The sequence below is a fragment of the Montipora foliosa genome, chromosome 11, assembly GCF_036669935.1.
Source record: "Montipora foliosa isolate CH-2021 chromosome 11, ASM3666993v2, whole genome shotgun sequence".
In the NCBI taxonomy this organism is placed as follows: Eukaryota; Metazoa; Cnidaria; class Anthozoa; order Scleractinia; family Acroporidae; genus Montipora; species Montipora foliosa.
The window spans coordinates 32,835,009-32,844,825 of NC_090879.1; the positions used below are offsets into that span (position 1 = coordinate 32,835,009).

The 9,817-nt window shown below is 38.5% G+C and overlaps 1 protein-coding gene across 1 annotated transcript; it reads left to right on the forward strand.

The window, feature by feature from the left end:
- Positions 1 to 8,360: 8,360 nt before the first annotated feature.
- LOC137976922 (adenosine receptor A3-like) lies at positions 8,361 to 9,454 on the forward strand. The gene has a single exon (XM_068824242.1). The coding sequence runs from the start codon at positions 8,361 to 8,363 to the stop codon at positions 9,267 to 9,269; it is 909 nt and encodes a 302-aa protein (XP_068680343.1). The 3' UTR covers positions 9,270 to 9,454.
- The last annotated feature ends 363 nt before the right edge of the window (positions 9,455 to 9,817 follow it).

Sequence of the window (9,817 nt, forward strand, 5' to 3'; positions counted from 1 at the left end):
CCATGCATTCGAGTTTCTCACGAATATCATCAGGCAAAATCTGACCTCGTAAGATTAAAACATACTGTATGAAGCCTAGCTTGGGAGACCGTCCGCTCAGATCATGAGAGTGTTGGCGCTGATTCTTAAGCTTTTTAAAATCAATTGGTATTTAGCAAATTCTTCAAACTTGGTAACTCCTACTGAATGCTATCAGTGAGCAGTTTAGTTCGTCAAATGTTTTTTCATTATTTGATGGGTATTGTAACTTGATGTCTTGTTGCGATATCAACCCATGGCATACGTGTTCCAATGATTAAAAATAAAGGTATTTAGTATCCCAAATGGAAAATAACAAGGCACTTATGTTATCAGAACCCGAAGTGCACTGGATACAGTCGTTCTGTATCTCGATATATTCAGTCGAACTCCTCGTCCGTTTGTTTCCCTTTGGTGAACGCGGTCTTGGTCTGTAGTTTGGTCGGATGGCGAAGCGTAAGATATATTTTCGTGTAACAGAAGATTGAAGTTGGTGCACAAAATGTCAGCAGAATGCAGCCAGTGCGTGCGGCAATACGAAAGTTATATAAGAATGCAACTGCATTCCCGTCATAGCTAAAAGACAACAGTAAAGACTCGACCCATACTCTTTTTAATGTTACCACTTGCCTATATCTTAGCCCGAACAACAAGGCGAGAAGTCTGTCAAAACTTATAGCAGTAAGAGTAAGCAATGATACTCCAAAAAAAATTACACCCATAGACCGAATGCATAAAGGGCGGCCAAAAAAAAATTATTTTGTTTTTGTGCTAACTAGACTCACTAGCTTCGGTTGCATGTACAAAATCCAAAAGAAATGTTGCTTGAGAGCGAGACTAGTGAGTCTAATAAACAATTATTGGATGAGGTTGAGCATGATATCATGAATTATGAAAACCGAGTCGTGTAAGTAGAGGAAGCGATTTGTAAGTAAAAAAACAAATAAATTAATAAAAACAAAAATTATAATGCTAGTATTGTAAGCAGTGTAAGTGTTTGTCCTGCTTGCTTGTATAAATACTGTAAGTATGAGCAGTGCAATGTATATGTATGTAAGTATAATATTAGTATTGTAAGTAGTGTAAGTGTTCATCCTGGTTATATATATCATTTCATATCCAGCGCACCCTCGTAGAATAATTGTTAAATATCCAGTATACCCAAGTATATCCATGTATGGCTATTGATATCCATGTATACCCATGTACATCTATGGAAAGCCTTGTACAGCCATGCATACCCACGTATACCCATGTTTATCCATGTATATCCATGTACAGCCATGTACATCCATTTATACCTATGTATATACAATACAATACATACTTAATTGACCGCTCCCCATAGGGGCTTTTTAGGGCCAATGAAACACAACGAAACGACAGAACAGAACAACAACAACTGTTAAGAATCCCAACTGGCTGGAGGCGAACCAGTTTTCTATTTACAAGTGCAGATGGGAAGTTGAACCAGGGACTACCAGGATCAAATTCAACGAAGGGTCAGAGCGGGTCTTGAACCCGGGATCTCCAAATCTCAAGGCAAGCGCTCTAACCACTGGGCCACACTACCTCCCCTATATCCATGTATACCCGTGTATGTCAATGTACAGCCATGTATATCCATGTATACCTATGTATATCCATGTACACCCATGTATATCAATGTACAGCCCTGTATATCCATCTATATCCATGTATATCCATGAACAGCCTTGTATAGCCATGTGTATCCTTGTATAGCCATTTATTAATATGTATTTATGTATAACCATGTACAACCATGTTTATCCATGTATAGCTGTGTAGTATCATATATGTCCATATATTTCCATTTATAACCATGTATTTCCATGTTGTCCATGTATATCTATTTATAACCATCTATGTATAGCTTTGTATTATCACATATGTGCAATTTTGTTTAAAGTATTTTAACGTCATTGATTTTTTAAACGTATATATCCTTATATATTATACACGGCTTTTAGGTAGAACAGATTTTCTATGTAAAATACGTATGTAAATTTGATGAAAATATCGTGTTTAAGTAAACTTTTTCTATCCTATCCATTCTATCTATCTATCTATCTATCTATCTATCTATCTATCTATCTATCTATCTATCTATCTATCTATCTATGAACATGTTTATCCAGATAACCATGTATATACATGTATATGTGTTGCCGGTAAAATCCGTTCTTAGGTTGAATATGTTTTTACCTAGGTTAAATGAATTAAATTGGTGATCCTCGTTTTTTCGGTTGAATACGCACTCAGATGAATTGAAAAAACGTTTCTTGTAGCCTAAATGAAGTCTAGAGAAAATTAGGGTCAGGTTAGGATTAGTTTTGAAGAGCTTATGGTTTTTGTCGGAAGTTATGGTGATTGAAAATGTATTGCACAGTTGGCAATGGTGGACTAGCAAGGGTGTTATCCCCAAACATTTGCAAGTATCACTGTAACTGGACTCTGGCAATATAATAATTGATATCGCCCTCTTTTTGATACGTAAAAGCTCATTAATTAGATACTGCGGCAGCGCATTATAGAATACTGGTATTGCATAGCCAATCGTAGATCGTACACACGTTGTATAAAAAAAGTGCTAAATATACTGGCGACAATTGTGCCTGTTTCAGCTGTACTAAGAAGTGTAGCTTTCTTAATAAGATCATTTACATGGGTACTCCATCTTAGGTTGTCACTTACAGTAAGCCCAAGTAAGTTGAGTACCTACTGGGCATGCGCATCTCGCACTTGAGCGAAAGACTGAACATAAACAAAATATTCCTCCAGTGATGTTAAAAAAATAAATAAAGTAAACCTTTTATTGTGGCATAATGGGTTTTAAGAGGTTGTACATAATGTCTTACTGGTCAAAACTGGCCAGGAACAACGATCGCACTACCAGCAGCAGAGATCAAGATTCTCCGGAGTTAACTAAATCACGAAACACCGAAACGGCAGATTGCCATACTTATAAGATATTTCTTAAGTGACCACGAGAGATCTAGTTGATGTGAATTTTTCCGCCTGCAGAAATGTCTTAATTTCGACTTCGTCTTTGTTTGCAACTCTTCTAATTTCCTTTCCAAACGTTTGCTCACTGGCCGTTTCTATGCTAGAGACGCATAATCCGTCTAGACGAATTATGCGTCTGTCATATTATACGTCTAGTGAAAAGAGGGGACGAGCTATAGAAGACGCAAAATCCTTGTGGGACGAACTTGGGCAAACATTTTTTTCTGCGTCTCTTAAATTCGTTTAGTATAAAGACGGACACAGGACGCAGAACTGTCTGAAAGGATTTCTCTCATATAAAGGCGTATCGTTATACAATTTTGTTAATTACAACGACAAGGAGGCATGAGCGACCCCGAACTTCAACGATCTCAGGAAGCGGGTCAGTTAGCGCTAAAGATTGTTTTATAGATTTTAAACCGTTTGATTGTACATTAAACCGTGCAATATCATGCAGCGGTTATTCATTACTAACAAGCTGCATCCCTTGCAGTATGTTACATTTTCAAACGGTGGCCACACTGCTGTAAAAATTGACCTTGAGTTTCCTTTAGTTTCTGTTTCAATTCGTACACCACCGTACTTGCCTAAGAAGGAGCATGCATGCTTGCGGGCTATTAAATCCTGCTCGGTTTTCTTTTCTGGCAGCTCACACACAAGGGAACCACAGGGGTCAGAGTCTCCGCGACTCCATCTCGCATCTTCAAGGACCAGGCTTAAGAAAAAAAAAATTCTAATGATACAAACCAAGTCGGCTCCTCGACAATGTTTTTGTCCCAGTACTTGGCAAGAAGTCGAGCTGCGTTTTTGTTCAAGGTAGCTCTAACGCGCTTCCGGTCTTTGACTTCGATACATGAGGCATCTCGTGGGTTTTGGGGGTTGTGACATAATCTGTAACTGTTCCCAGGGATGAGTTCCATGACAGGCTTGTAAAAACACATGCCAACAGCTCGTATGCGTTCTCCTGGTAAGGCGTCAGCTTTCTCTGTTATTTTCACTTCTTGCTCAGTCATATCCGTGTCTTACGTCGCGTGGGAGAAAAAAAGGTGTAACTTTTTGTCGAAGAATTGACAGTACGTGAACGTCATTGACCAGGTCAATCAAATGTTGTCACAGTGCTTTGGGGTCCTTTGAGATATACAAGGTGCGGGATATAACATCTGGTCTATGTTGTACTACGCCTTACATTTTTTGTGTATGGCTGTAGTGGGTAACGTTTCGGTTGAAGCCTTTAAACAAATTAAAATGTAGCTATATATTTTAGCTGGATAAAACTTTCACTTGTATTCCCCGCTGAGTTCTAAGTGCCACATTGCGGGAACGGACGGTCAAAGTAAGTAAATAAATAAATAAATAATAATGTTGTTGAATATCATCGCCACCTTTGTGTTTCCTTTCTCAAACCGCGATTTTGCATACCTCCAGTGCGCTTCTCTGTTAAAATGTTGGAAATATTCTTTTTCAGGTTTGTCTAAGCAGTAGCATTAACTTCCAAGCTGAACAAAGCAAAGAGTTTTGAGTTAAATACTAGCGGCTAACCGGAAACAAGGATTAAAAATGGCTGTGTTTTCACATGCCGGTTGTCTCGCTTAATTAAGGTAATTCCCTTGAAATCGTTCTACTATCAAACTTTTTTGGAAACTTGGCATAATTAACATTCATGATATGAACATTAAAAAAATGCAATGTTAGACTGTTCTTAGCAAATACTTGAAAAAAAAAAAATCGGGGGTCACCGTGCTCATTTGAAAGAAAAGGAGCATTTATTTCGCTATCGGGTTTAGTTTGAGCGAAATCTCTTACGTTTTGTATGCGCACGTGCTCATGTGCGCGCGCTAATGACGCGAAAATCGTGCGCAGTGAGGATGCGCAATGCAATACTAAGGAATTGCGCATCCCTACTGCTCACGATTTTCGCGTCATTAGCGCGCACATGAGCTCGTGCGCGTACAAAACGAGCTTTCACACGACGATCTTATCACACTCCCAAAAGGGCTTAAATATAGATCGAATTGGAATTTGGACGGGTTGGTTCTTAAGACCAGTGGTGCAATAAAACTCCGGATTTGTCGTGTGGTTTAAATCTTCAGTAATATTCATCGTCTTCGCGTGGTAATATAGAGATTACTCTATGACAGTAAGTGTTCTTTTTGCGTTGTCAAATTTCTCTTCTCTGCGGGATTTCTATGTTACGATGACGATTCCAGCGCTGTTCTATTGAGTTATCGTATAGGTCGGTTAAACTTGTTCCAGTTGTTTCTCCTGAAAAGGATAAAAGATATATGAAAATAACCAATCGACACTGATTTGCAAAACACAGCTTACAGAATATATTTGTAAATTTAACAATTATTCCTCGAGCCCGAATGGGCTCTGAGTCAATAGCCCATGAGGCCGAAGGCCCAATGGGCTATTGACTCAGAGGCCATGAGGGCGAGAGAAATAATTGTTTTAGTAAAATCCAACTAGTTGGTCAAAAAAATATCGAGACAAAACATCTTTCGCTAGTTAAAGCTAGACTTTAATTGTTGTTTTGGTTTTCAAAGCCAGCACTTTTCGCTACTAGTGGGCTATAACAAATAGCCTACTAGTAGCTCAACCAATCAGAACGCAGCATTGATAATAGACCACTAGTTGGATTTTACTAAATTAGTATATATTGCATATATTGAAATCTTTAATGCTGAAATTACAATTGCTACTCGTATTTTTGACTATTTTCAATCATTGCAACACATTTTAACTCTTATCTCTTCGCTGAAGCTGAGTGAAATCCGCGAAACACCGATTTTATGTTATTTGGCTGCTTGACCATTTTGGGCAGTAACACAGTTACGAGGGCCAAGAAAAACGGTTTTTTGGCATAAGGAAATGTTCACTAAAAAACTCTTTATATTGTGACTATACATTATCAGGACGTTACCCACTTGAAGAGCTGGAACAGTTCCGGCAAGTATTTTTATTTCAAGTACATTTTTTGTTAATAAATTGCAAATAGAATGCACTTTTCACTGTATCGTTCGTTCTGTTTCTGGGCAACATTAATCTTCGACTTCTGAGCTTTCATTAACAATAAAAGAGAATGTACGATCTTACCCACTTTAATTACTCGTCCTTCGTAGTATACTAAGTTTTGTAACTCATGTTTTTCAAGGTTAGCAACGATCAAATAAGGCAGAGGGACATAGAAACCACAGTAAAGATAAATCTTTAAAGTGCTAACCTCTTTCAGTTGCTGACCATGTCAAACTGATACTGATTTTAACTTGAACTGAACTTTTGCTATCGGATACTGTATATCGAGTTTAAATCACCTGCTGATGGCGGAAATGAGCTTTGATATTTGCTTTCAACTAATGTTTTATAACCAAACAGAGCGTAGTCGAGAAATTATAACCCGAGTACATTTCCATTCCTTTCCAAAGGCTAAGGACTTGGCCTATTTAACCCAGGCCTAGTGAGTAGGTTGCCCAAATCCATGTATTTCCAAACGTTTTTACTCAATAACCAATTTATTTTGTTATAATTTCTCGACTACGCTTTGTTTGGTTATAAAGCAGTAGTTGCAAGCAAATATCAAAGCTCATTTCCGCCATCAGCAGTGGCTTTACTAAAAGGATTATTGCTTGTATTCCGGTTTCACCATGATAAAAATGCACCAAGTTGATAAATGAAATTGAACCTGATTTGCATCTGAATAACTTTCTGCAAATAATACCATTGACCGAAATAGGAAAACAATTTTAAGAAATTTAACGGCTTGTTTGTAACAGTGCTGATTGACCTTATGTTATCCTATAGAGCCCTTTTTCTTCTACCCGATTGTGCAAAGAAAATATGTCGCACACGTATCTTCAAACGAAATGAAATATAGTTTAATTCGACTGAAAAGTTACATGAAAATCAGAAGGCAGGAGATATAGGCTTATGTTTATTGCAACAACAATGGGATGTGGCTTATAGCAATTTAAATTCAAGGAACGTAAATTAAATAAAAATGCATAGTAATTTACGCAGCCAGATGCAAGATTTTCTCACGTTTGAAGGCTTTAAATCAGATTGATATTGCCAAAATAAAATCGATTTCTTACATTAATGACACAGAAGGTCCCGCAAGGGTTTTAATAGCTGCTGGACCGGAAGAATACAACACTGGGGACAATCTTAGTCCACGAGTAACATGTACGGGACCATTTAAAGAAACACACACTAATGCAATTTCCCGTTCTTTCAACAAGTCGAAATAACCATCACTATCAGGCTTCGTGCACTGACATTGCCTTGGTTATCTGTACCGTCGATTCCTGATCATCATGACAAGCATGTGACCTTCCCAAAGAAACAATAGAAGGATGGAAACATCTGATCAAACTAATCAAGGTATCTGATCAAGGTAGGTTTTTGCCAAAGCTAACTAGGGACAACTTTTAAAGACGAAGTTGTCGAAACTCATGGCAGTTGGAAACGCGCGCGAAGGATACGCATTTTAGAAATTCGTGCAAGGTTGAAGGATAAAAGGTCATAAAATCTGGCAATGAACATTTAACCATCGGACCTACACACTAAACTAGTTTTAGCAAAACTTCAATGCCGCCTGCAAATAACAGGCATTAAAGACGTAATCATTCTAAATCAATTTACGAAACTGATATCCTCTTAAAACAGCCAGATTGCCCCCTCCCACGTTTGTTGTAAAGTTTGTATTAATTGCTATGGCACTTGCTATCCAAGTGCCAAATCTTGGTAGCACGTTCAATGTCCTCTAAAAGCATGTGTTGAGTCCACTTAACGGATCTCTCGCTAAATGGTAGCGCAGCGCTCCAAAGAAACATCCTACGTTTGTAAATGACGTTGTAACGGTCTTTCCAGGATTTAACTCTCCCATCAACAAAACGGTACTATTTGCAGGAACTCACCTGCAATGGGAGGTCAAAGCAAGCTTTAAGCAATTCAAGCCGATATTCCTGCTATACAAAGGAAGTTTTTCTTCGGCTTTCAGGTTTACAAATCCGTGTTAGTCGGAGTTTGCATTTGTTAACTCTTGAGAAAATGGCCATTTGTGCCAGTCAATCAATTAATCAATCAATCAATCAATTTAAGTGTCCTTTTTTTTTTTTCCAGGGAAAATCCATCGATCTAAACGTTGTCATGAGACTTAGAGGTCTAGGCAATAGCAAACTCTTGGACGTATCTCGCGAGGCCTTTTAAATAATTTTAGCGGCAGAGGGCTTTCCCGGAAAGCACCACAGATACAATAGAGGCTATTTTTTAACTAGAAAGAACACAGTAGTAACAATCAGTATCAAGGAACAAAAATGCAGAACCTAACTGGAATTATTACAAGTGAAGAGTATTATTGCCCGTCGACTCCTACCGAACCAAAGACAAAGATCATTTTTTCAGCAATTAATATTCCTCTTTCCATCACTACGTTTGTGGGGAATGTTCTCGTCATTGCTGTTCTTCCAAAGGTTTCGTCCCTTCATCCGCCATCAAAACTGTTGTTGGGTTGCCTTGCTAGCACCAATCTTTGTGTGAGCCTCGTTGCCCAGCCTCTTTATATCATCCTCCTCTTGTCTTCTGAATACTCCAAACCTTGTTATTATTCAGGGGTCCTTTTTAATCCGACTTCTACAATCTTTTGTGCCGTATCTTTGATGACACTGACTGCAATAAGTGTGGACAGACTTCTCGCTCTGACGTTGGGGCTTCAGTACAGACAGGTGGTAACTTTAAGGAGGGTATGGGTCATTGTTGTCTGCGTTTGGCTTTACAGCACAAAGAATGCCGTGATATCAATTTACATTCTACCCATTGGTTATAGCATCTTTGCTATAGAGGTGATCCTGTGTATAATAGTCTCGACCTGCTGCTACACGAAGATTTATCAAGTACTTCGCCAAAACCAAGTTCACTTACAGGACAATGTACGTCAAGGACAACAGAACGGGGAACAAATTGCACTCAATGTAGCACGATACAGAAAGACAGTATCCACGGCATTGTGGGTGCAGATTACATTAGTGGCTTGCTATCTCCCATTTGCCTCAGTGGCAGCCGCAGTATTTTTTTATGGCCCTCTCCCCAACCTCGCATGGCATCCTCCATTAGCTCTTGTTATGTTGAACTCGACCCTAAGTCCATTTCTTTATTGTTGGAAGATAAGGGAAATGAAACAAGCAGTGAAGGACACCATCACACAAATGTGTTGTTTCTGTAATTAATCGTCGTAGCCAATGCTACAATCTCAATTCACTTCAGCGTTCGAAGATTCACGGCAGGAACACTAGAGGCAGTGGAGAGTTAGACCTTCCAATTTGTAGATTAAAAACAGGGCAACGATCATTTGCTTTTCGGGGAGCAAAGTTGTATAAAGTCTGTAATTATTTGTTAAATTTGTAACTTTTAGTTTTAGCATATTAGGATATATTCATGTAATTAGTTGTTAGTATTGACGGCGGAAGAGCCCTAGACAGGGAGCTGTTTAAATAAAGTATGTATGTATGTATGTATGTATGTATGTATGTATGTATGTATGTATGTATGTATGTATGTATGTATGTATGTATGTATGTATGTATGTATGTATGTATGTATGTATGTATGTGTGTATGTATGTGTCCACCCAACCGAAGTTACAAGGACCGAACTAGTGTTACACACCAACGTTGCGAGGACCACCGTAGTTGTGAGGACCGATACCTGGTCCTCGTAACCCTTAAGGCTCTAAACGGTCTAAAATGATCAGCAATGTCTCCCCGACTAGTTTAAG

Bases quoted from the DNA above. Each gene is read 5' to 3' on its own strand.
- LOC137976922 (XM_068824242.1), top strand. From the start codon at position 8,361: ATGCAGAACCTAACTGGAATTATTACAAGTGAAGAGTATTATTGCCCG.